This window comes from Peromyscus maniculatus, chromosome 7 (genome assembly GCF_049852395.1).
Source record: "Peromyscus maniculatus bairdii isolate BWxNUB_F1_BW_parent chromosome 7, HU_Pman_BW_mat_3.1, whole genome shotgun sequence".
NCBI classification, from domain to species: Eukaryota; Metazoa; Chordata; class Mammalia; order Rodentia; family Cricetidae; genus Peromyscus; species Peromyscus maniculatus.
The window spans coordinates 97351233-97379046 of record NC_134858.1 but is presented as its reverse complement, the minus strand read 5'-3'; the positions used below and the strand labels follow the sequence as shown (position 1 = coordinate 97379046).

The window sequence follows — 27814 nt, the reverse complement described above, 5'->3', positions numbered from 1 at the left end:
AGACCCTAAGGGTATATTTTCTCCTACAGGCAACGTTCCAGAATTTACTAATTTGATATTGTGATTTTTTAACATAATGACCATGATGAATGAGAATCAATTCTATTTCAACATATCTTGCCAAAGCTTTTTTAACTAAGGTGGCAGTGCCCTAGGAAGTACCCAAAGAAGCTCAGTGTCCTCCCTTGAAGGATCGCTGAGAAACTGGGTCTTCAGGGGTTTGTGGCTCAGCCCCTGGAAGCCCTTCCTGACCAATATGCCACGCCTCCTGAGCAGCAATCCCTGCAGTTGCTCACCCTCTACAGAGGAGAACCTGGTTAATCAGAAAAGAAACTCCCTTCAAAGGCAAACAGTGAGTAGAGTGTACATATGGTGGAAAACAAATGGCTCTTGGTACCATGTTGTGGAAATTATCTCGCTTAGGTAGATAAAGAAGCAAGGCCAGCCCAGGTGGCACTGGTGAGTCCCCCCTCCATTACACGGTCCATTTGTGACGTGTGCACCAGCCTCTGAGAAAACGCCATCCCTACACTCGGTGCCCTCAGAACCTGTCTGTCTTTTTTGTCCTCCGAGTTTGTGTGGGCACTCATCTCCATCATGTCTGTTACTGCCTGCCAGGGCTTGGGTTTTGTGGTGTCGCTGATCGGGTTGGCAGGCATCATTGCAGCCACTTGTATGGACCAGTGGAGCACCCAGGACTTATACAACAACCCAGTGACAGCTGTATTCAACTTCCAAGGGCTATGGCGCTCCTGTGTCCGAGAGAGCTCCGGCTTCACGGAGTGCCGAGGCTACTTCACCCTGCTGGGGTTGCCAGGTAAGGACCGGGTGCCTGGCTCGTAAGGTGGATGGGGTAGAGAAGAGGGATCAGCCTGTACCTGAGACCCCAAGAGAGGGTCCAAGAAGCCAGAGAAACTAATATTCAATCTTGACAAGAGCAATAGCCCCTACCACTGTGGTTGGAATGGAAATATAGGGAGAGGAACTTTCTGGAGCTGTTGGCATGTCTGTTCCTTTAGTCATTGGTGTCCAGTTCCTCCAAGGACACATTTTTCTAATTGTTTTTACCTGAGCAAGGGCAGAGTCTCCATTACCCTCAAGAACAAGACACAGGAGACCCAGACACTTGCCACTTTCTCCTTATAGAGCCAAGAGCCCCCTTGCTGGGACAGAGACCACATAGCTCCTGGACAGACTCTGAATCCAGGCCTCCTGTGCCCACTCCAGCTTTCAGGAATTCTGAAGCTAGCAGCAAGAATGGAAACGGAGCCATGGAAAAGACCTGAAGGAAAGACACAGGGTTCTCAGCATTGCATGGGAGGGGCCTGTGCTTGGCGGTGGGAAAGGCTCTGACCTCCAGGTGCCTGACCTCCAGAAAGTATTGCCCTCAAAGAGCAAGACTCTAGAACCTCTCAACACAAGAATGTATACCTGGCAAATGAGTTCTGCTGTGAGGGAAAGGTGTTGTGGACAGCCAAGGCCCTTCCCCCTGTTTGCAGGTTAACCACACAAGATTGGGAGGAGGTGTTTGTTTGTTTGTTTTCATTTAGTGGATTGGTCATTTCAACTTGAAGAGAACTTCAAGTCAGAAGAGAATGTTGAAAGTGTCTTTTGCTCATTCAATTGAGTAAGAAAAAGAGTGAACATGACATTTTAATATTGCTTATTTGTTCCTTCCATAGATATAGTTACTATGTCTTACTAGGAGAATTGATCTAAGATGAGTATTATAGGAAGGATCAGAGATAGCATGGAGTTTTCCCCAGGTGGGACTTGCCATTTGACCACAAGGTCAAGATTTAGACACCCAGAAAGGAAGCAAGAGAAGATGGCAGTTATATGGAGATTTGTCCCTTCATAGATTCCCTATCTGTATGTGGAGTGATCCCAACTGTTGATGCTTTGACCCTATTTGAGTGGGTTGTTTTACAAAAAGTCTGTGGCCATAAGATGTCTGAGACCTAGTGCTTCCTTGTAATGGGCTTGCTCATCTGAGGAAAGGCTGCCATGGCATTCCTGAAATCTAGCTCCAATGGCTACATCAACACAGTTATTTCTGGGATTAAATGGATAAAGTTCTTTACTCTGTATTTCTGTTTGTAAGTGCTGCAATCGAGTATGTGCAAAAGTGGGATGTGAAATGCAAGCAAGCAGCACCAATAGACGGACTGCTAGACATGAGCCTTCAAGCTTGGAGCCCCGGTACCACTGGGTGAGGAGAAGTCCCTCGAGCCATTTTGCTCATTAGCAATTGAGGATATCAGCTGGCTGACCCGGGTAGAAATACTGGGAGCAGCAGAAACACCAACTGTGTGTAGCTAGCCAGAGAACCTAGGACATGACTGAGTTTCTTTTTCCTTGTCCTTGAAATGAAAGCAACGATGTTTTAAAATTTCTACTGGGAATGCAAAGATAGATTCTCAGGCTCAGCAAGAAACAGTCATACTCAACACAACCCTCCAGAGCAGTGGTTCTCAATGTTCCTGATGCTGAGAACTTTTAATATGGTTCTCCATGTTGTGGTGACCCCAAATATAAAATTATTTTCATTGCTACGTCATAACTGTAATTTTGCTACTGTTATGAATTGTAATGTAATTATCTGTGACTTCTGATGGTCTTACACCTAATGACCCCAGTGAAAGGGTCATTCATCCCAAAGGGTTGCAACCCACGGGTTGAGAACTTCTTCTCCAGAAGCATTCTGGGCATAGGACTGCCAGTTTCCTTCCTAGAACAAGAGGCATTCAACTAGGCTCACAGCCAGAGGTCAACCTGTTCCAAAATGACAAGGTTCCTTCTTGGGGGAAGAAAAAACAAAGCCCTTTGATTCCCTCTCCCAAATGTAAATCATAGGGGACTAAACAATGATGTAGAAATTGTGGCATTAAAAGAAATATTTATTTATTCGATGAACATTTGCTGGGCTTTCTGGGTGAGGGTAACAATTATCAAGGTGCTTGAAAATCTAGAGATAGTCAGAAAATAGACCATTATCATATCAATACCTATGGGTGTATATTTCTCTTGAGGGTCATCCTATGAGTTTTAGTATACTTTACTCATTAGGTGGAAATAGCATTGTCTCCTAAGTCTATTTGTCACTACCAAAAATATCTCCTGACATTTCCAAATATCGTTGGGGGTGAGGGGTTATCTCTGGTAAGGAACCACAGTGACATGTACAAACCATCAAGCAGACACCATAGAGGAAAGCTACATGGATGAGATACTCTAGTTAAAGGACACAAAACAGAACAAAGATGTCTGTGACAAGGGGATTTGTAGGAAGTGGCGACAGGGATGGAGACAGTGAGAGCAAACAGAAGCGATTAATTTTTTTTTGATTTTTGATTTTTTTGAAACAGGATCTCACTACATAGCCTTGGCTGGTCTGGAACCCCAATGTAGACTAGACTAGCCTCAAAGTTGTAGAGATCTGCTTGCCTGATATATATGAAAATATCAAACAAATAAATTTAACTAATGAAAAATGACAATCCAAAATGCTTAACATACAACTACTGTAATAGTCCTTTTTATCCTTTGTATGTCATCATTCTTAAAAGTTTGGGTCATATGTGTTAAATTTGTGTAATCATACTTGTAGTGAGCTATTTCATAGGGATATATTAAAGACGATTCATCTCTAGAGGAGAGAAACAAAAGAAGACAGAGAGGCAAAGGGTTTTCCAAACAGAGAAAGTCCTATCTGAGTAAAGACAGCATGGTGTGAGAGAATGGAAAGAGCCAGGCTCTGTGTGACCGGGGTTAGGGAAGGAGGGGCCACACAGTGCAGTGACCAGCAACAATGCCTAGTGAGTAACACCCATGACAGTTGACAAGAATCCAAAGGAAAAAGGAAAAAAGGTCAAGCCCAGAGACATTTCCTAAGGTCTTCAGATTTTTTTTTTTTGCCTCCAACTAACAGTATATAACAATAATGGATGTTTCAGTCCTTGCTGTGTGCTGGGCAATATTTTAAGAAATCAATATATATTAGTATATATTTTACATTATTATATATTTATAGAATTCAATGGCTTGTAGTTTAATGCTTTCAATAATCCTCTGAGGTGAAAACTGTTGTTTCCTCCACTTCCGCAGACTGAGGGAACTGAGACACAAAGAGGTTAAAGAATTTGCTAAGCGGCTATGCGATATAAATGGCAGCCAGGGTTCCACCAAGCTGGCTTTCCACAGAGCCTGGGCCCCTCTTCAGTACAGGAGTTCTAACCAAAGGCTCAGGAGTATTTGACAGAGTGCTTATCAATAAGAAGATGCAAGTGAGAAATGTTTAACTTCTTGTTTAAGAACAATGAAGTAGTGGTCTTACTCTACCAGATAGTCAACCCAATTCTAACACTTGGATAATTAAAGTTGTGTTCTGCCACAAAGATGAACAGATTAATGAAAAAAAAAAAACTAAAATTAGAACAACAGAAAAGTGAGTTTCATGTGAGGTACAGGAGGTTTTACTTGGAGGAAAGGAAGGCTATTCAAAAATACTGCAGAAATTATTGAGTGGGTTTCATGGGAAGAAAAACACATTAACTACTTTGTAAATATTTTTAATTACAAAATAATTTGTAATGTTTCCCCCTACATGGAAAATATTTTCTAAGGATGAAAACAATGTTGGAAAGCATAAAAGGAAAATAAATAAATGCATTTGACTACATTATTCAACAAATACTTATTGAGCACATTTTATGTGCCAGATACTAGAAAACCCATAAAAGGGAATACATTGTATTTTTTGCCAAAACTGTAAATGAATCTAAAAACCCAGTAACCAATCAAAAGCATGATTGTTGTACTTACTGCTATGTGTTACTATAATTAACAAATAGTTCACACAAATTGATGGTAAAAGATATTAAAGTGCTAGTGAATGGACTGATAAACAGTGCAGGCTGCTAACGCAAGAAAGAAAATAATCTTCATCACTATTTTGTTGTTGTTATGACTTTTTTGAGACAGGGTCTCACTGTGTGGCTCTGACTGGCTTAGAACGTGCTTTCTTTGTAAACCATACTGGTCTTGAGCTCACGGCGCACCTGCCTCTACCCTCACCCCCACTTAAAGTGTGCTTCATCACACCCAACCCATAAGTTTTTGGTTTTTTGGGTTTGTTTGTTTGTTTGTTTGTTTGTTTTTTAAGGAAAAACAAAACTCAAACCTTCAGGGTCTTGGGGCCAGTAGAGTGCCTCAGGAGTAAAAGTACATGTTGTGTAAGTATTGCTGACCCGAGTTCAACCCTTAGGTTTCAAGTTGGAAGGAGAGAGCTGACAGTGACTTCTGTAAGTTGTCCTCTGACCACCAGAAGTACACCGTGTGTACACACACACACACATACACACACACACACACACACACACACACACACACACCACATTAATAAATAAAATTAAAAAAACTTTTAAGTGCTCAAACTCAGTGGGTAATAAATTAAAACAAATGTAGGTAAGGATATAGAACTATATTTTCCATCTTATTTTTATTTTATATGTATGGATGTTTTGCCTGCATGTGTGTCCATGCACTGTGTGCTTGCAGTGGCCTCTGAGGCCAGAACAGGGTATCAAGTCCCCTGAAACTGGAGTTACAGACAATTGGGAACCACAGTGTGGGCTCTGGGAATTGAACCCTGGCCCTCTGGAAGAGTAGCTGGTGCTCTTAACCATAGAACCATCTCTCCAGCCCCTAGAACAATCTTTTTAAATACTGATGCTGGGAATAAACTTTATAGAAAATGTTATTCCGCATAAAGGAGATATTATTTCAATACTTCACATTCTTTGACAATTAAGTTCTCCTATGAATCTATCTGGAAAGAGTGACCAGAAACACTGGCAAAAAAAATTACTCATTAAATGTTTATCATTAATTACATTGCTTTAATATGAAAGAAAATTAGAGGAAGATAAATCTAAGTATATGAGAAAAGAAATTTTTATGTGAATAATAGTACTTCTATATAAAGGACTAGCAATTTATATAAGTTATTCTTGAAAGAGTTTTAATGATTAAAAAACAAATAAGTGGGAGGAGCAAATTATCAAACATATAATTTAGACCATGTAAAGTTAGCCATACAGAGAACTGATAAGAAAAAAGTATGTCTAGAGTTTATCTGTATGAGTGGAAACAGTTTGTCTAGAGTTTAAAAATATGAGTAATTTGTTAAAATGCTTCCAAATCTTCTACTCTGAAGACCAAACACTTTTAGAATCATTAGGAATATTCAATGTGGTAACTTTTTGAAATAATAAATGTGTCAAATATTCTTTTAGCTAGTTCAACTAATACCTACCTACAATATTTTCATTGTTCTTTGGATCACCATTCTTGCCAAATTACCCAGTTGTTGTTGTAGCTGAAAAGGTTAAGAAAACTGATAGGATAATTTCTCTAGTGTTGGCAAATGGCATCAGCTCCTGGAAAAGCACAGGCTGAAGTTGCATGGAGCTGTGTTTGAGCTGAACACGGGGTGATTTCCCCAAGGATGTCAGCCAAACATCTTGCTCCACTCTAGAGGTTATGAAACAGAGTTGTACCAAAGCTATTACTGTAAACAGAATTGGGTCATGGGTTAATACAGGGATACATGGTCCATTTTAACAACACTTGTTGCCACAAACAAGGGACCAGATCTTCCTCCACGGACCACCATTTGTTCTGAGGGAGTCAGCTAAAGCAGTGGTCACTTGTTGAGAGCATAGAAACCACCCCAGAAAATGAAAAATCCACCTGCTAAGTGTTATAAACATATCCTCTAAAGTGTGTAGATATATAATTTCTCTTTACATTCAGAATTCTGTGTACATAGGGTTAGCTTTAGTTTGACACTGAAATTTTTTTCCAAAAAAAAATTTCATTGCCATATCTTAACCTAGATAGAAAGCATCTTACCTAATAAGTTTTTCCCCCTGACTTTTAAATTTACTGTAAAACATCCTTGAGAAACTACCACAAATGAAAATAAATAATCTATTTTTTTTCTGTTTTCGACTTAATATTTTGGTGGCGTGACAACCGGTATTTAGGAGGAGTGAATGATAAACCAGATAGCTGAAAACCAAACCCATGGAGCTTTGTGGGAATGACAAATATGTCCCCTGGTGGAACCAAGGCTGACAATGTCCCCCAGAAGCAATGCCAGAAGAATTCTGGAGTCATTCCACCAGCATTATTCAATCTGATTGATCAATCCCAGTCCACCAGCAGAAACCAGTATCATTTGTAGTAGACTTGGCCCAGTAGTTCAGCTCAGGGACACTCAGCCATCATGATGCACATCTCATTTGTCATATAAATCTGGCTTAGTCCCTCGTTCTGGTTTTTCTGGTTCATGCTTCATTCTCTACAAATATTGACCCCAGAAAGTGGGGTGCAATCAAGAGCAGGGTTGCCTCCATTCACACAAGGGGAAGACCATCCACATTTTTGTGTGTATGGGGATAAAGCCTCGGGAGTTGGGGCTGAGTGCATCCAATATATCATTGAAATATGGGCTGGCTTCCTGGAGAATTTGTCATGGCTAGAGACTGGCTAGAGAATGTGATTGGTTTGTTTGTGCATGCGTTCATGCGTGTGTTTCAGGACCTTGAGAAGTTCTTCCTCCCCCCCCCCGCCCCCCCCCCCCCCCGAGCTGAGAACCGAACCCAGGGCCTTATGCTAGCTAGGCAAGTGCTCTACCACTGAGCTAAAGGGAAGTTCTAATTAAAATGTCTCTGAATTCAGAGGCCAGGCATTCAGGACCAGCTTGAGGCAACAGGCTGAGAAATTCTCCAACAGAATGTAGCTGTAGAGCACAAATCCTGCTCTGACCTCTTCAGTCAGGCGTTTCTCTACTTGAGCGTACAGTTTCCAAGAAATTCACCAACTGTAGAGAACACTTTTCTACAACACGTGGAAGCTAGTGAGATCAAAAAGTGCTCTGGAATGTTCTTCATAGTTCCCTATCATGCTACAAATAATAAAAAAAAAATACTGACCTACAAAGGCCAAATCACCAAAGGCACAGAGCTGGGGACAGGGTAGGGACCAGCTCCTCAGCCTCTCGGTGGCCAGGCAGAGACTCGGGCCAGCTTTCAGCCTTCATAGCAACCTCTCTCTGTGTGTAGTATTTGTATAGCTCCTGTTTTATGAAGGACAGCAAGAATCCATTGGAACCTAGCTCCTTGGGTGTCCCAGTACCCCGGAATCTAGGTAGCGTCTCTAGAACCTGGCTTTCTGCTGATAGAGAGGGAGGACTAGACTACATCTCTCCTCTTTACAAATGAAATAATATCAGCTGCCCTCTCCATCTGAGATCAGAACAGAAAGGTGACGTGGGAGTGTGTAGTTGATGTATGACAATCTGACTTACGACAGAGCCAAATGGGTGCATCTTAGGGATGTTTTATTACAATTAAGGTCAGCCTTCGCGGTCTCTCCTCACGCTCTCCAGGATGGGACAAACTCCCTTCTCCCTTAGACGGTGCATTCTGGGCAGAGACAGAGCTGGTAGGGCCTGGACGAGGGGAGAGTACTTCTGTCCACTCAGCCTGCTTGGCGTTCCAACCACCCTGGCTGTGAAGCTTGACCAGACAAGTGCCTCTTGGGGCCGCTTCCCCAACAAATGAAAAGCTATGCCCTTGAAGCAGGAGTGAAACTGAACTATCTAAGGAAAACAGTGTGAGCAAACACTGCGCTGAGGGGACCTTCTGATTAGGAGACCTCCCCTCGGCCAGCCAGGCCGCACGCCTTCCCAGCAGGAGGGTGGTGGCTTGCTCCTGGAGGCCTGGGACCAGCAGCTGAAGCCATGGCCACCACCACGTGCCAGGTGGTGGGGCTCCTCCTGTCCCTCCTGGGTCTGGCCGGCTGCATAGCTGCCACCGGGATGGATATGTGGAGCACCCAGGACCTGTACGACAACCCGGTCACCTCCGTGTTCCAGTATGAAGGGCTCTGGAGGAGCTGCGTGCAGCAGAGCTCGGGGTTCACCGAGTGCCGGCCATACTTCACCATCCTGGGCCTTCCAGGTAGGCGAGGCCACAGAGGGGCAGGAGAGGCTGAGGGGCTGTGCATCCGTAAGGGACTCCGAGGACTGAACCATAACCCTGCCTTGGGTGTGACCCTGGCAGCCCTGGCTCCCAAGAAAAGGTGTGAATAAGAGAAGGGGGCATCAAAGGGGGCATCAGCCACAGGTCTGAGAGAATTCATACACCAGCTGGTGATGGCTAATTTGAACCTTATTACTTAAGGAGACCATAAATGGCTTGCTTCCATAAGCAGGAGACTCGCTTCTGCCTGCATATACATGAAAGTAGGGAAAGGGGGTGGTATTTCGTTAAAGACAGAGAAATTTATCCAGAGTGACTTCAATTGTCTTTTCAATTCGATTAAAGTGTTTTTTAAAATTGGGGTCTCTGTGAGGTGCAAAAACATCATTATCATTAAATTATGGATTTTCTCTTTCTGCATTTGTGATTAAAATATCTGGTATACTTACCCTAAAAATCAGAGTTGTCAGAAGATAAATACTATAACAATGTAGACTACAAATATATGACACCATTTCACCTTAAGAGATGAAGTTGAATTTTGCTTCTAATACAGATAATTATTTCAAGCATAGTAGGGACTTTGCATTCTTGATAGTATAGGAACTCAATCTGTACTTAACAAAAACAGCGAGCAAGGGCGTGGAGGGGACTTTGATTCTCTGAAACGAGCCCCTCATAAAGAGAGAGAGAGAGATAAAACAAACTGACAAGTTGTAAAGAGGTTGTGGAGCCCTTGGGATGGAATTGTAAAAAAGCAATTTAATGAGTTCATCTTCATTTTGGGAAAGGAGTAGAGGCTGGGTGTCAGGGTGCGTTCTGTTTGGGGAGTCACTCATTGCAGAGCTATCACGGTCACCGACTCGAGAGACCTGAGTAGGGAGGAAAGGAGGAAGAAACAGCCAGAGGGGAGAAAAACAGACTGAGAGACTATGCTATGTAGAAAAGACAGGTCATGGGGAGGCCGTGCAAAACGTGGACTGCTGCATGGCTAGCCACGCCCATGTTAATTATTAGATGGAGATAAAAAGACTGAGATCACATTCACATTTCCCCAAGGTGGCTGTCCCATGCTCACCACCCTCTTTCTAGCACCCACCAAACACTGCTGATCGCGTATTCTCTCACAATTTCCGCTTTGAATCTTCCAAACATCTCCATCCACTCTCGTATGGCTCAGCCCCATGATAGAACCTTCACCCCTGTCCCACGGTGGGATCCTTTCCTTTGACCCCCCTGAGAATCTCTCCTCTGTCTCCTGTAGTTCCACAAAACTTAACTTCCACCCAGTCTCTAGAGGCCCTTTTCCCTCCTGTCTTGGATCCTTCCCCATCGACTCACCCCTTGCCTCACTTCCTCACCTTGCCTGCTAGCCTGGGCTCCTGACCTCCTTCCCTGGGGGGGGGGGATTTTTTTTTTTCATTTCTAACCACTGTTAAGTTTTGCCTCCTTCCTAATCACTGGCAACCAAATTGAAAGAGGACATTTTCCCACCACTTCTAGACAAACTCATCACCTTTGTCTTGGCAACCTGCTCCTTTGAGCACAGCACAGGGTTGGAGTGATCCTTCCATCCACCAGTTCCCACTCCTCAGTCTCCGACCCATGGCAAAACCCAGGAAATCCCCGTGATTCTCTATTCCCTGCTTGATTAGTGAGCAGATGTGACAGTCCAACACAGCAGCTTTTCCACACCCCCTCCTTCCTTCCCCGCTCTCTCTTCCTAAGGCCAAGGCCCCATTCCATTCTTCTCCCTCTCTTCCTAGTGTTTTCTGGCCCCGCTGACCAGAATGTTCCCTTTCACCACCCGCAACTGCCATTTCCACACATCTTTTCTGAAGCTTTCCCACGTCTTCAAATGTAATGAGATCCCACAAACCAGAGCAGCCTAAGCACATGTTCATAGCATTGAACTCTCCAGTCCCTTTTGACACTGTTCATGGAGCTGAGAAGTATTCCCAGCATATCTCAGTAAACAAAGCAAAACTGGCCTTGTGAGCACCTGTAAATTCCAGTTCAGGGGATAAGTGAGTCAAAATGTCAGTGAAGAGGCAGTGGATTTGATGGTACTTTTACGTGGGTGTTAGCAAAGCAGGAAGAGAATGATTATTCCGGGGAGAGGGGGCTGTCTGAACTCTAGGTTATTAACATCATTATTTATACATTTGTCTCACTCAGTTCTGTGCTAACACAGAGTGAGAGTCTCCTCCCAGTCCTAACCATGGAGCCTGGTAGGGAGGCTATTTAGAACATGGTTAATAAAATACATTGAACCGAATAATAAACATTTATTTTGATGTTTATGCAAGCCATTTGCACACACACAAAAATTACAGATAAGAAGTTTCCTCTCCCAAAAGACAGAAGACTGATTTTGCCTTTGCACTATGTTTTTACTGTCATGTTTCTATGTGTAGAAATAACCTACCTGGTCCTCCTCCTTCTAAAATAGTCACATGATCACCCAGTCTTGTTATTGATAAATTTCTGCATACTTACTGTATTACCTGGTAGAGTGTCAGAAGCTGTTAGTCAGAGTAGTTAATGCTAGCTGCTGCAGCAACCACACTACACAATTCAGTGGCTTCACACAAAGTACTACCTGCGCACATGAAGTCCATAGGAAAAAAGATCATCGATGAGCTATTCATAGAAATTGAGGCAAGAGAAAGTCCTAAAGGGAGCACATGGGCTTTTAAACATGTCAGCCTGAAAGGGACACGTCACCTCTGCTCAGAAAGCATTGGCTAGAACTAGACATAACGCCCTGGATGGTGAGAAATGTGGGGGCTTATGGCTATTTGTTAAGCACTGATCAGCTGGGGTGCAAAGGTCCTTTGAACAGGAACTGTCAAGGCTGCCAGCTGGCCCCCATACTGACCTCCCACTCACCCCCTTTGTTTTCTTTGCCATTGTTTTGTTTGTTAGTTGCTTGTGGTTCTTGCTTTATTGGAGCGTAGGGCCAGGTTTCGTGCTGGCTAGGCAACTGCTCTGCACTGAGCTACATACATCCCGAGCCTTACCACCACGCTGATTTCAGTTCTACGAAGCAGGTAATCCCTCAACTGCACAATGGTCAAAACCAAAAGGAGTTCAGGAGAAGGCATGCCGTTGATTCATACTCATTTTTTTTCAGCAAATATTGCTAAATTCCTCTGTGTGTAGTATGCTGTCTGAGACAAGGGTATGGTTTCAGAGGGCAGACATTTGATAGGAGTGGTCAGGAATCCGGAAGGAGGGAAGGTTGGAGGAGTTTCTGTGAAGAAAAAATTCCTTAGGACTTAAAATCAGATGAGTGTAAACACGGCCATGGAGCAAAGGCACAAGCTTCTTCCCCAAAAACTTAGATGGAGGGAAGGAAAATGTGGCAATTCCTTTATTGTATGTCAGGCCAGACAGGTAGCTTTTAGACAGGCAGCCCAGTTACCACCACAAACAAGTGCTGAGATGTTCCCAACCCTCAAAGGGAGAGGAGGTCCTGGGCTATGCTGAAAGCGTTTTAGGGTACAGTACGCTGGCAGAAACCACACCCCAAAGACTGCAAAGATGAATGTAAGGTCCCATAGTTATGTGCTTAGTGATGCTGGGTCCAGTTGATCTCTCTGTTGGTAAGTTTGTGGCCAGAGGACCCTGAGCTGCCTGTCTGCATCTCCCACGCTACCCTGCATTGCCCACACACACAACAGTGTAGGGGAATGGAATGGGGCTGCTATTCTATACGGTCTCTCCTCTGTTAGGCTGGGCTGAGCCATCATAGGAATGAGTGTTGGGGCAGGGGGATTCCCAGTAGCCACACAGATCCCCCAACACTCTGGGTTATAGGAACAGGGTTCTCCTGAAAACCAAGAGAAACATGGCTTGGGAGGTGCCGTGGAATATAGTGTGGAGTAAGGAGCCCCTGGTCTCGTCAGCAGGAGTGGCTGTAAACTGCAACCCAGACTCGTGTGACTTAGATTTGACTGGCTGAAGGACTGGGTGGGAAGGTCAGCTAAAGGCAACAACATAAGCAGACGGGGCTTCCAAACGGGAAGTAGAAGGGGTCTGAGGACACTTGTGAAGGCTCTGAGGGAGCAACATTTACCAACCAGAATGCAAAGCACAGAGGAGGCCTGTCATCTGAAACAGCTGTGTGGACAAAAACCCAGGCAAGAGGAGAGAAGACTCCTCGGTGGTGGATGAAATAGAGACAATATGAAAGCAGTAGAGAGATGGTGTGGGTGGCTGAATTTTGACCTAGAACAGGAGGGGGGGGCAATGCCTGGAAGTGTTAATAGAGAATCACAGCAGACACCAGTCATACTTTTGGTTAGTAACCACAACAATCACCACCTAAGTGCAAGCTCTTTCCTTGCAAAATCTTCACTTAATCTCCAAAAAAACTTTTTCATGCCTATTCGGTACTTAATGTCATAGAACGATTTGATTCAGCTCAAGCTGTGTGGAGTCTCCTACAGAGAGGACAGAGGGAGAGGAGGTGCCGGTGACAGCGGTGCAGGCCACCAGCTCTGTGCACCTAACAGCTGATTTCCAGTCCAAGCAGCATGCAGTGCACGGAAGTGGAGCGAGTGGCCATATGTCAGGCTGCACCTAGGCTCTCCTACAGGGAAATATGTACAGATGTATTCTTACAAGGTAGAAATTGAGACTCCGAGAGGAAGGAAATCACATGGAGAGAAGATGGCCACAAGTCTGAAAGGTTTTTCTAAACTGTTCTTTCCTCCTGCCTGGCCTATTTCAACTTCCAGCTGGGAATGGGTTTTTGAAACCTCAAGAGAGAGGGGTCTGGATTTGAGTACAAGAAGCATAAAGGATACATCATCCACATCCCTTTATAGCAAAATTAACTGTGCACAACAGAGTATCCCTTTTACCCAGAGGGTGGTCTGAGTACTGCTTCCAGTACTTCCTAGAGACAGTGGAACATCGAAGAAAAGACCAGTCAGCAAGCAGGGCAGAGGGAAAGCAAACTTCTACCAACCTCATGCTGCTGCCGCTGCCACCAGGAAGACTTTGCACTCAGATACTATTTGCTTAATGTATTTGCAAACATTTGGACCATGTTTGGGGCAGCGGTAAGCCCTAGGATTAGAGGCAGGTGTGTCCAGGATATCTTGGCTCCTCACATCCCCTGGCTTAATTTTCGCCACCTCTAAAACACCACACTGTGTGGCATGCATGTGAAGAAATAGGCAGCCTAGTCACAAGATCTGGCTGTTGGCATTTCTAAATCATCATTGTGGCTACGCCACCCACAATATCTGAAGTAAAGATAACTTCTTTTCCCCATCTCTGTCACATCTGTGTCCTGAGTCCTTCAGTATTTCTCAACCCCACATCAGACATTAAGAATCTCGGGGGTTTCCATATGAGAAGTATCCGTTCCCCTTTCTGCATCATAGTGTAAAATCAACCACCACTGGAGAACTGGGAACTTTCCCATCAACCGCATTTATAGACACAGAAGGAGGGTTTTCAACCAATCTACACTGAACCCAAAAATCTACAAGGGGAAACAATATGGCTATTCTGAAGAACCTTTTCTAAAGTTGTCCTGCTCATTTCTTTTTGCCCTTGGCTGAATGGTTTCTCATGAAGTCTAATGCACACGGTCATATAAAACCAGCTGGCCTATTCCCAGTTGCTGAGGGGAAAACCTGGTCCTAAGAGATGAGTGATTCCATTAGTCATAAAGTTGAGCGGGAGTCCGGCAGTGCCTCATGGTTTTGAAACAAGCTGTTTTCCCTCCCTTCAAAAGGGGGTAGGGGGGGTGGACGTGGGAGGGGGGTGGAGAGGGAGGGAAGCACAGCATGCCTTTGAACTATAAGGACAAACATTCCAGTGTTTATACATCATCATACATGGGAAGGAGATAACACAGGGAGGTGAGCCCATGTCTACAAAGCTCATGAGGACCTGTAACTTGGATCAAAATGAGTCTACTTGCCCTGGTTTTTCCAGGAACAAAGCTGAGGCTTAAGAACCAGAATACACTGAGCAATGGTGGCACACGCCTTTAATCCCAGCACTTGGGAGGCAGAAGCAGGCGTATCTCTGAGTTCAAGACCAGCCTGATCTACAGAGTGAGTTCCAGGACAGTGAGGGATACACAATGAAACCCTGAATAATAATAATAATAATAATAATAATAATAATAATAATAATATTATTATTATAATAATAATAATAATAATAATAATAATAATAATTTAAATGCCCCCCAAAAGAACCAGAATCCTTGCTCAGCTTGGAGCTGTGATGGTCCTGGTCTCAATGGCAGGGCCAATTCCCACAATGTGGCCTGCCAGGGGCTGGCCTTGTCAGGTTAAGCATCGTTTCTTGATGAGGGGGGCATTAATATCACTAGAGTTATATAGCTGAGTCTCACCTGAAAGGCTGACAAAATACTACAACAAAAGTACCTTAGACTGGGAAGTTGATGAACAACAGCCCTACTGCTTATTTCTCACCACGATGGAAGCTGGAAAGTCTAAGGTCATGGTGATGGCAGGTGTGCCTCTCTTGAGAGATGTTAGCTTTTGCTGTGTTCTCACATCGTGAAAGGGAAGGAAGAGCCAAAAGGTTCAGCCAGACTTCTGTGACCCCTTTGATAAGACCTGCTGCCATTCCTAAGGATTGAGCCCTCCTCTTGAGACTCCACCCCTCTAGACTATTTATACTATTGTGATAGGGATTAGGGATTAAGCTCGTGTCCTCCTCTGTCATCGCTGGCACGGTCCTGTGTGGCCCCCTTGGTCTGTGCTTTTAACCCTCCCTAGTGCCACTAGGTCCAGCCTCCCTCTTCTCAGCCGTCTGCTTTTGCTCGTCACAAACACACACTCTAGGCAGTTTTATCACATGTTCATGTATAGTTTGTACAAGCCAAAGCCATGTGGAGTTGCCAGGAAAATGATTCTCTTAGGGAAACAGAGGAAACTGGTATTTATCAAGCCTGGCTTCATTTTATTTAGATACTGAGTGGTGCCTGATCCTCATGCCATCTCTTTGCAAATCTGAGGGGTGAAGGGTATTAAGGTGTGGATCTTTATTTCACTCTGGAGTTGAGGGAACTTTATCTGAGGTCAGATCACTTGCCCAGGGACACTCAGCTGGCATTGTGTGGCAGAATTCAGAGACATGAGGCCCTCCCTACTGGTTCCTTGAGCTCTTTAGAGAAACCGAGTTTGCCTTGTTCTGAAGTGTCCCCTCTGAGGTCAGCCACAGACTTCCCTACATGAACTCCCCTCCCAGCCCTTCCTGCCTCCAGTCTGAGCCCCAGCTACCCGAAATTGCGGGTTCTCGCCCTGCTCCTCCAAGCCCCCACCAGCGGGCCTTTGGTTCCCAGTGAACGACTGTCTTCCCAGCACTACTCTATTGCCAGCTCAGTGCTGACAACTCGGGGTGCTCTTTCCTCCCTGAGCCACCCTTCAGGACCGTCTTCACACTTCACCCTCAAAATCTTACATTACCAAACAACTAAGTGAAAGGTTCGGAATGAGGCATAGCATCATCATTTCTCTCAAGGTTCCCAAGCATGCTCAGGGGCAACCAGGGTTGAGACCACACCTTGGTACCCTTCACCCATCAGTCCATGGCTACTTTACTGAATGGGATATTTTGCAACAGGGAGGGAACACTGAGTTTCAACCTTTCTGTTTGTTTTTATCAGCCCCGAGTCTTGCCCTCCATTCTGGCTGATATGGCTAATTATTCACTGGAAAGAATGCGGCAGTCACACCTTTGGTGCAGGGAGGTAGACCACAGAGCCTGCTGACTCATATGGTATCACTTAATAAAGCCTATGTAGCTTGATCAAAATATCAAATAAGAAACCTATGGTTCCAGGTAATTTTCCTGTTTGCCTGTCTATGGAGAAGAGTCTAGATTCCAAATAGTAGAGCCTTCAGGTTGAAAAGGGAAGCTCAGATCACCTTCCTGACTCTCCAAGATCATTACGGATGGTACAAAGCTTGTCTACCCACTTCCTAGCACCTGCCTCCATCACAGTTCTTCCCAAAAGAATCTCAAGGGGTTTCCAATCAGAGAATACCTTGGTCCACCCACATAAGCCTAGGTTCCTGGACCCCAAGCTACAAATCAATGTTGCATCCTTTCTAACTTCATAGAAAAGAGGGGGTAGAAGTATGTAAAAGGTTCTGAAAAATAAGAAGGGGCTCAGGGCCATGCTGGAACCCTGATTCAGAGCAGATCTTGCCTTCATCACAAGTCTACAGGTCAAGAAAGAGCAAGTGAGCAAGAAGCATCTGAGAACCTGCCACAGAAGCTGATGTGACAGAGTGTCCAGGTTCCAACCCCCAAGGGTTCCAGGGTACACAGGCAGCATTCCCCACTGTTTTTGTTTTGTTTTGTTTTGTTTTTTGCCTTCTGCCTGCCAGCTCCCCGCATTGCTTCTTATCCAATGATGTCAGAGAAGCCCCCAACACAGTATACATGGGATATGTTTTCAAGAACAGATTATTAAAGCCACTCAATGGAGTCAGGGGCTTCACCCCTGCTGAGGGTAGAAGAAATGTAATGTCCATAGACTGAGGAAGGGATCTTCATTATCCTCTGTGGTTGTTTGGTCAGTTTATTGGTGCTCACTTGGTTTTTTTATCTGAAACCAGACGCCTTGCCAAGTGTTTCTCAAAATGGATAAATTATATTTTTTAATAGCTTAGGACTTGAAAGATCAAAGTTAGAGCAGTTTTTAAAATCATTAGTAGGTTCCCAGGTAGACTGAAAACTTCTAAGAGGACCATGGGAGTAAGACAGAGGGATGTCCATGTTCCTTCATGTTCTCAAACATCCAGTTTCCTGATAGCAACATCTAAAACCAGAACAGCCCTGAGGATATTTATTTCCGGAGGGTGTGGGCTATCTCATCAAAGTCCTCTGAGTCTCAACCACAAAATTTACCACAACCACAAAAATTACCGTATGATTTAACTCTCTCTCTCTCTCTCTCTCTCTCTCTCTCTCTCTCTCTCTCTCTCCCTCTCTCTCTCTCTCTCTCTCTCTGTGTGTGTGTGTAAAAGACAATTTGACCTATGCCATGGGCTGCTGTCACAAAGTCCTTTGGCATTTACTCAGCTAGAGTATTCCCAAGGTAAGAAGAAATATAGGCTCAGGATTGTGGAAATATGTAATCTCAGTATGCAAAGCCTTGAAGACAGATCATTTCTCTTGAAAGTTTATTCCTCTACAATATCGGAAGGAGGTGCAGAGGATTTGAGCTCTAAACACATGATGAAAGCCAGGCCTCATAGTGAACACCTGTAATCCCATACTTGGTAGGCTGAGGCAGACAGATTGTTGGTAATTCAAGGCCAACCTCGCCTACACATAGTAATTTCAGGGCTATCTTTGGATACATAACAAAACTCTAAACAAATGAACAACAAAAGAAAACCCCTAAAACATGATAGATAAACAAATCCACGGAAAAGAATATAAAGGCATTATGAATTCATGGCTACAATAGTTCAGTGTGTGCTGCCTCTCAATACGCAAAGACAGAAATGAATGCACAAGTAGATGGCATGCATTTGCATTTTTTAATAAGGAAATGAAAAAAGTGTTTGCTCCCAGCACACTGCAGGGCCAGCAAAGCCACTGGGCATGGCTCTGGAATACAGGTAGAGCAGCAAAGCCATCATATTTTAGGAGTAGACAGGTCTTAGTGCCCCTCCAATGCTCATGTGTTATCTGTGTCTTACTGGAGTCACCAATACAATAGCACAGAACTCAACTGTAATCTCAAGATGCCAAATTTATTAGTTTTTCCAAGAATGATCCATCGCCGGCTCACATAAACCTGTATTGAGAATGCACCTGCTAATTAGACCAAGGGTAGTGACAGTGCTTATAGAACACTCCTCCCAGGAGTAAAGCAAAGAATCAATCTCAAGGTCCTGAAGGAGCTGAGAATCAGAACAAAGTATATGGAAGTCTGTAGTGTTAAGCTAGAGTCTGGGAGATCTCAGCCAGCCAAGAGGTGTGGCAAGAAGGTCACCAGGAAGCATTTCTGTTGTTTCTTTTCTATCCCCAAATTTGAATTTCACCTGAGCATTATTAACTGGACTCACAGAGGCTAAGAATGACATCTCTTTCAGGTGACTGCCCCCATCATTAGAATGGTGTAGGGCCTGTGAATCTATATCTCTACCTGGCGCCTGATTTGGTGCCTTGGGTCTAAATAGTAATGTAACCCTCAGTGGTGTTTTATATGTACCAAACATATGACTCATATGTACATATGGTTCATAGCTCATCAGCTGAACTCCACCAGACTGACCCACACTAGGAGACTTGCTCACTGAGAGACACCAGAGGCCATATGTCTTCCTTATAAAATTTTTTATGCTTGCAATAGGCAAGCTTGATGAATGTCTCTCAGCATTTCATAGTGTTCACTACTGACATCCCATCCCCAGTATGGGAGTTTCATAAGTGACTGTTAAGATGAGTTGCCATCTTTTAATATAAACTAGAAACTATGTTGGACACACCTGGAGGTGAGGACCATAGCAGGATCCAGTAGGACCTACAGAAACAATTGGTTCCTAGAAAGAGGTCACTATTGATAAACTATGGTCATGTTGAAAGACTTAATAGTAACATACTGATCATTATGCAATTAGAAACCTACAGTTCACCCATGACCTTAGTAGTTGCTTTTGAAGAAGGACAAAAATAGAGGATTATTGGTATAGTCTCAGTACCTTCATTTCTTCATGCCAGACTTAGTGCTGAGTTGCCCTACAGTTTGTTTCCTTCCCCCCACCCCCCAAGATAGGGTTTCTCTGTGCAGCCTTGGAATTCGCTATGTAGACCAGGCTGGCCTCAAACTCACAGAGATCCGCCTTCCCTTGACTCTCAAGTGCTGGGATTAAAGGCATGCACCACTACCGCTCAGCTTTCCCTACAGTTTGTATGTGCTGCATGAAGCTTTCAATTCCTATGCAAAGACAAGCAGAATGATGCATGGGTTAATTAAATTTACTGTCAGCTTGATAACTAATTTGATAATCACTTTAGACAAATGCATTCCTTTTCTGGGCCCAGAATATCAAGTTTTGAAGTAAGAATAAATACCCAGAGTTCTCTGAACCTTACTCATCCATAACTCTCTTTCTATGGACATCTGTGTGTACATCTTTCATCACTCAGAGGAGTACAAGTGATGCCTTTTTTCATTCCGCGTTTTTGCACAATGTCAGAGTTCACAGTTTACATTCTTGCTAGTCCTCAAAGGTTCAGCATTGGTGGATTGGGGTTGTTGTGTTTTACCAACATAAAACCTAATCAGTGTCGTTGTTTGTTGGCTTATGTCATCCCCCTTCTTCTCCAGCCATGTTGCAAGCAGTACGAGCCCTCATGATCGTGGGCATTGTTCTGGGGGTCTTCGGTATTCTAGTATCCATCTTCGCCCTGAAGTGCATTCGAATTGGTAGCATGGATGATCCTGCCAAGGCCAAGATGACACTGACCTCAGGGATCCTGTTCATCATCTCAGGTAAACCCAGACTCCCACTCTCAAGCATGCACCTGCAAATGTTAGAACAATTTATTTTGATAGAAGAAAAGTGGCTCCTCCCCACTATTAAACATAACTCAGAGTGTTTCACACTTGGATTCAAGGTCTGAGTGCATGAAAGCCAAATTACACTCCACAGAACTATAACCCATTCTAAGGTCCCTCTTAGCTGCTACTGACACTTCAATAGGAGAGGTTCAACCCTAAGGCAAGCATGCGACAGGGCCTTTGAAAGGCATCTTCTTTGTGAAATGCTAGAAAGTGGCTTTAAGGGGAAAGCTCTTGCCAGTAACCAAAGAGCAACCCCTAATGCTTGGTTTGCTTACCCTTGGATCCTGAGGTGCGAGGAAACATCTCTTTCTGTGCACACACATATGAATCCTTCCAGAATTAAATACGAGATGAGCTCTTTGCCTACTGTCTAGCACATAGTTGGAACTCAACAGTCAGTGGTTGCTTGATCATTCTGTTACAGGAATGGAATATCCTACAGTCTTTCCACCTGAACTCATTTCAGCACAAACTGTCTCAGAAACATTGTGGTCCCCTAAACTGGTCCTTGTTCTTTTCCCACAGGAATCTGTGCAATTATCGGTGTGTCCGTGTTTGCCAACATGCTGGTTACCAACTTCTGGATGTCCACAGCGAACATGTACAGCGGCATGGGTGGCATGGTGCAGACTGTTCAGACAAGGTAACCTCTTAGCTGGCTTCTTGGTGATCCACAGAGAACATTGTAAGAGGGGGACGATTAAACCATGTGCCTAATGTGACTGTCAGCGCCGGAAATAGCAAACATTTATCAGAGGCAACCATGCCGTATCATAACTCAACAATGATCTGTAAATTCATAAGCTTCATTTCCATGAAATACCCTTGCTGATATGACTTGAGGCTGATCCGGCATTTACACTGAAATACAGTGACAGTTCACAGTATTTATCTAGCATTCTTACACAGGGCCCCATTGTGGTGGCGATACGACAGGCGTGGTTAACCCAAGATGTAAATGAGCATCAACTTAGACCCACAGTCCATAATGGAAGCTCGACAGGAGCGGGGGGGGGGGGACCCCCAATAGAAAGGAGAGAAGTCCAGTATGGGTGGGAAGAGGCCTGGTTCCTCCCAGGACTGTTGCCTTTTTCTCTAACTCATTCATTCATCCAGCAAACGTATTGAACACCTGCTGAGGCCCAGGCAGAGACCAGAGTGCAGGAGACACACCCAAGCTCCACACTCTCATGGAGGTCCAGGAGATGGAGATGGAGATGAAACCTCGCTATAATTTGATGCCTGAAAGGAACAGGACAATTTTTTTTGAGGTTTTATTTCTTTTTTTTTTAAGATTTTTAAACATTTATTTTATTTTACTTAAATAACTTTTTTTCATTTATTTTACATACCAACTGCAGTTTCCCCTCCCTCCTCTCCTGCCAGATTACCACCCCCCTGCTTCCATCAACCCCCCCATCCACTTCTATTCCTTCTCCTTTATTTCTTTTTATTTTATGTGTATGAGTGTTTGCTTGCTTGTATGTCTATATATCACATATGCCTGAGGAGGTCAGAAGAGGGTGTCATATCCCCTGGGAATGGAGTTGCAGACTGTTCTGAACTGCCATGTAGATGCTGGGAATTGAACCCAGATCCTCTGGAAAAGCAGACAGTGCTCTTAAGCACTGCACCATCTCTTCATCCGGGGGGGGGGGAGTTTAATGGAAAAGCAATACCAACACCTATATTTGTTTGGGCCAAGTGCCAAATTGATGTATCTCGGCAATGAACACCAGCAAAACCTCTAAGGAGAAAAGTCTTGTTTTAATGTAATTTGATGTAAATCCTCTCTACACAGAAGAGCCTGGTATTTCTCCAGCCACCCAGCAAGCGGTACAGACAGGGTATCAAGATGGTACAACTGTCATGATCTGACTCTGGAAATCCAGGGCCCATTCACGTTTCTCCTTTGTTTCAAGACTGAGGAGGAACGTGATCACATAAGATGCCATTATTCTGTTCCAGGTCTCTCCCATAGTCTCTTGGTTATAAGAACAACCTGGAAGTAGCTGATCAAGTCATTCCTGATTGCCTGGGACTTTCTCAGTTTTAATACCAGGAGTCTCACATCCTTTGAAAGCATATTCTCAATGATCTAAAGCCCCCCCCCCATAGGTCACAACTCCTAAAAGTTCACCAACTCCCAATAAGACTACCTTGGATATCAAGTTTTTAATGCCTGGGCCCTTAGGGAAGAGTCACTATATAATGCCACCCGAGATAAGAACCACTATGAAAACTCAAGATACCCAAACTCTCTGAGAAATAACTTGAGGCTGGCGACTCCATCACTCTTAAACTTCTCTTGCCAAGCCTTGCAGGCTCACTCATTGATCAGGAGACGGGGGAGGGACTAGGGGAGAACAAGGGGGATGGCATGGCTGGAAGCAGTGGGAAGAACCTGGAGGGTTTAGTCAACTGTATTCACAGCATCTCCCTCTTCAGGTACACCTTCGGTGCGGCTCTGTTTGTGGGGTGGGTCGCTGGAGGCCTCACACTAATTGGGGGAGTGATGATGTGCATCGCCTGCCGTGGCCTGACACCGGATGAAAGCAAGTGAGTCCTCCCTCTCCCACTGCGGCTAGAATTTCATTTGATGTATACTTTATAGCCAGAATAATTGATCCGCATACATGGAAGAATGATATCGGCTATGGGTTCATTGAACTTCCTCATTTATGGGGAATCTAAGGAATAGAACAAGATTCCACCGGGAGTATTCAAGATGGATACTCTTTGAAATTGGGGCGTGGGGGGGGTGGGGGGCGGAATAGTAATCCCTCTAAGTTTCTTCTAGCTCCAGTACTTCCTAATTCTGTAATCCTTCCCTGGAAGAGATTTTTGCATTAATTACCAACTGCAGAGATATTTGGCAACACCTAAAAATATTTGATTGCTTTGAAGATGGTAGGGGATAATGAATCTGGTTTCTAGTGGGTATATGCCCAGGGTGGACATCCAGCAATGCACAGGAGCATCCCTCGCCACAAAGGATCTGCTCCAAAGACCAATAGCCCTGTTATTGAGAAATGCTGCTCTTAACTTTTGCATATGACCCAGGATCCATAGAGCCAGATTATGTGATGGTTCTACCACTCACCGGCCCTGTAACTATGGCAGGTCATTTCTGCTCTCCTGACCTCTGACAGCACATGAGGATTGTTAGAGCACAACACCCTATGATAGTTAATTTATGAACAATAAAAATGTATTTATCATGGCTCTAGATCTGGGAAGTCCAAGATGAAGGCATTGGGATTGGTATCTGGTGAGAGTCCAGTCTCTGCTGCCAAGATGGCACCTTCCTGCATTCTCTGCAGGAGAGGAAGTTTGCTTACATGGAAGAAGGAACAGGAGGGCAAGGAAGCGATCCCTTTGACTGTCTCCAAAGGCCTATCCCTTTTTTGTTTTGTTTTAGTTTTCTGTTTTTCAAGACAGGGTTTCTCTGTGTAGCCCTAGCTATCCTGAAACTCACTCTGTAGACCAGGATGGTCTCAAACTCAGAGATCCACCTGCCTCTGCTTCCGGAGTACTGGGATTAAAGGATGTGTGCCACCACCACCCCAAAGGCTGGTCTCTTAACACCATCACACTGAAGATTAAATTTTCCTGTGAATTTTGGGGGGCACATATTTACCCTACAGTAGCCTCTGATACCTTGCCTGTAAAAAAAAAAGAAAGAAAATTAGAAATTATACATATGTACATCCCAGCTGACAGATTCTGTGATTCTTTGTCAAAACAAAGTCCCACTGAACACTGTCACCTTCACTTTAATTAAAACAAAGAACTCAGTAGTCAGTAGCAACCATCTCATTGCAGCTCTAATATGTACATGTGTTAGACAGACAGACAGAATTTCTTATTAATTTTTTTAGGTTAGAACCAAAAACAAACAAAAGCCAAGGAGGTAGACACTGGTAATACCAGCACTGAGGAGGTGGAGACAGTGGGAATCTGGAGTTCAAGGTCATCCTCAGCTACACAGCAAGTTAGAGGCCCAACCTGAGCTACATGAGATACTGCCTTAAAACAAAGACAGACAGACAGGCAGGCAGACAGGGAGGAAGGAAGGAAGGAAGGAAGGGAGGGAGGGAGGGAGGGAGGGAGGGAGGGAGGGAGGGAGGAAGGAAGGAAGGAAGGAAGGAAGGAAGGAAGGAAGGAAGGAAGGAAGGAAGGAAGGAAGGACAAGCAATTATTTAAGTTTGCATGAAACATGACAGGTCTCATTATGGCATTTTCATCCTTGTGTCCAGTTTTGTCCTCATTTGTCTCATCCCCCCCACAGGCTCCCCCTGTCCCCTCCCTTCTTGCTGACCCTTTCCCTCCAACAGCCCCTGCTTCTGCTTTCACACCACATGTATTCCATCACCCTCTCTCAGTCACCCTTCTCTTCCTTTAAATTTCTCCCTCCCCTCTCCAAGTCTCCGTTCTTCTTTGAAGGCCTGGTGTAAAAGCAAGAGATTCTGTTCTGCCACAGACCGCTTATGCCTCTAAGAACATGGTGACTCAGTGCCTTGGTCTGACTAAGACTAACATTATCTCTACAAACACGGAACTGTTGAGTGCTGAGACTGAGACAGGGAAGAAAAAGTAACTGGAGAAGCCGGTCTCCCTACCAAAGACACTGGTGTTCACTGATTGTTTCTTTTGCTTTCAGCTTCAAAGCTGTGTCTTACCATGCCTCTGGCCAAAATGTTGCCTACAGGCCTGGAGGCTTCAAGGCCAGCACTGGCTTTGGGTCCAACATCAGAAACAAGAAGATATACGATGGGGGCGCCCGCACAGAGGATGATGAACAATCTCCTCCTTCCAAGTATGACTATGTGTAATGCTCTAAGAAACCCCCCAACATGTGCAGAAGAAACCCTACCCCAAGAAGAGCTCACTCCAAAACAAGGACATTCTACCTTGGTCCCTTATTGCTTCTAACTGACAGTTAGAAGTTGGTTAAGCCTTGATTTCATTCATGGTGAGGTTAGACAGTCTTGGCCACGTGTCTCTGTCTCTAAATATTCCATCACAAAATAGCTGAGTTATCACTTATGAGTTAGAAGGCACAACACTCTCTTATCCCAATCCTCTGCTTTTTACTATAGACTTTTAAATAAGATGACAGAATGTAACTTGACTCTCTGTCTAATACTTTGATGACTTGGACAAACTTTCCCTCCTCATATTTAATAACCCTGATGATGATCTATTTCCCAGCTTGATCCTCGAGGAAAATTTTAAAAGGGAAAAAATAGATTAAAAGGCATTATTTCCTACTAATTTTGCTTTACCCACCCCCAACTTGACTAATAATAATAATAATAATAATGAACACTGATTAAAGAAAAAGAAATAATAGAGGAGAGATAGTTGAGGTCTCCCCAACATACCATCTGAGACACTCACATGGTGACTCAGTGGTTTTCAGTAGAGGCAAACCAGCCTGTTTACTTCTCTTGGCCTCTGCTAGTTTCAACAAGACCATCCCAAAGCTTTCCACCTGAGGTCCTCCTTTTGTCAGAAGTCAAATTTTTCCTTGGAAGAGAAAGAAGTGGAGTTTTTGGTAACCCGAGTCCTGTGTACAGTTATAATAAATAGTACATTAGCAAAATGGTATATAATATCGCTGTAAATTAACCTCACCCTTATATACAGAAAAATCTGGTGGGGGCATGGAAATCATTCCTTGACGTTGTCTATATTGTACTCTATAAGGTTCTGCATAAATCCAAACTTCATGAAACGCTTATGATCCTAATTGTTTTCTTTTGAAGTCTCCACAACATGAGTACTCATAGGTGCAGCCCTTGTTTAAAAAAAAAAATCAAATCCCCAATCCTAGAAAGCAGCTTGAAACTGGTTCTTTCTTCAGAGAGAATAGTGAGCCTGTGCATCTTCACTGGTGTAGCTATTGTCACTGTCATTAACAGTGGCACTCCCTTGGCCCTGCGGTCAGTTCTGTGGTTCTGAGAGCTACACCAGTCCTTAGCATGTGGGCCACACCCTTCTCTGGGCTTGTAGGACTGCCCTTTGGAGGAGAAAACATGAACTCCATCCCAATGTGCAGCCAGAAGAGGCTCCCAGGAAACGGAGATGAGGATGCTCACTAAAACCCACCCAAGCCCAGAGCAGCAATAGTGCTCTAGCCACAGTGTTGTTACGGAGGAAAGGGCAGTCCTCTCATTAATAGTGGATATAAAAGTGGCCTCCAGGGGGTGAGTGAATACTCAGGGGTGTCTCAGGGTAGCACACAGAGTCCTTCCCACTGGGGCACCAGTGGTTTAGGCTATATTGAAGAGAGTCTTCCTGAAACTCATTATCTGAGGTGATACAAAAAAATGAACAGATCAAAGATTCAAGAGAGGAGGGAAAGAAGAAGGTGAAAATAAGCAACTGAGGGAATGGAAGTTAGCAAGGTTCTTGGGATCCGAATGGAAGGTTGTCCCTTTGAGACTATGGACACAGTGAGCTTCCCCCAACCCACCCACCCACCCATCAGAAAGTCCCTGGTCAGATTAAAGGCAGTGAGGCCCAGCTGTGTTTTCAGTTAGTAGTTCTCTGTCTAACACATCATTGGTTTGTTTTTTTGTTGTTGTTGTTGTTTTGGGGAGATTTTTTGTTTTGGTTTTGTTTTTCGAGACAGAGTTTCCCTGTGTTGCCCTGACTGTCCTGGAACTCACTCTGTAGACCAGGCTGGCCTCAAACTCAGAGATCCACCTGCCTCTGCCTCCTGAGTGCTAGGATTAAAGGAGTGCACCACCACTACCCAGCTTAAGATGTTGTTTAAAAGCTTCCCTATAGACTGTGCTTTGTCATCTTTTTGTTATTGCTCTGTCGTATTGTATACATTGAGTATTAATCTCCATGTTTTGTTACTTAAATATTAAAAACACTGTTAACTTCCATTTGAATAATTCTGTTCTTTTTTCCTAAGCATTGAGATGAGGATATAAGATGTTTCAATACTTCAAAAGCTGAGTGCATCTTTCCAGAATTGCTTCTGCTTGCAGAATCTGTGTCTGCCAGAGCAGAAGCCTAGATGCCTGGAGGCCAGTCAGGTCTGGGCCCAGCCTGGGTAATGGTTTCTGAGTCAGAAGCCATAATGAATCGAGGTTCTTGGAACAACCAGTTTAACCCGTTTGACTGTGGATACACCAAACTAGAGTGTCTAATGTTGTTG

General features: G+C 44.1%; 1 protein-coding gene across 2 annotated transcripts; it reads left to right on the top strand.

Annotated features, from left to right (window-relative positions):
- Positions 1 to 574: 574 nt before the first annotated feature.
- Positions 575 to 27539, top strand: Cldn18 (claudin 18). Of its 2 annotated transcripts, XM_006975137.4 has the most exons (5): positions 8670 to 9029; positions 20401 to 20565; positions 21163 to 21280; positions 23086 to 23196; positions 25301 to 27539. In XM_006975137.4, the coding sequence occupies exons 1-5, from the start codon at positions 8810 to 8812 to the stop codon at positions 25470 to 25472; spliced, it is 786 nt and encodes a 261-aa protein (XP_006975199.1). In that variant the 5' UTR covers positions 8670 to 8809; the 3' UTR covers positions 25473 to 27539. The 2 variants fall into 2 exon arrangements, with proteins under 2 accessions (XP_076433022.1, XP_006975199.1); XM_076576907.1 differs by lacking the exons at positions 8670 to 9029; positions 25301 to 27539 and adding an exon at positions 575 to 817 and having other exon boundaries at positions 23086 to 23200.
- The last annotated feature ends 275 nt before the right edge of the window (positions 27540 to 27814 follow it).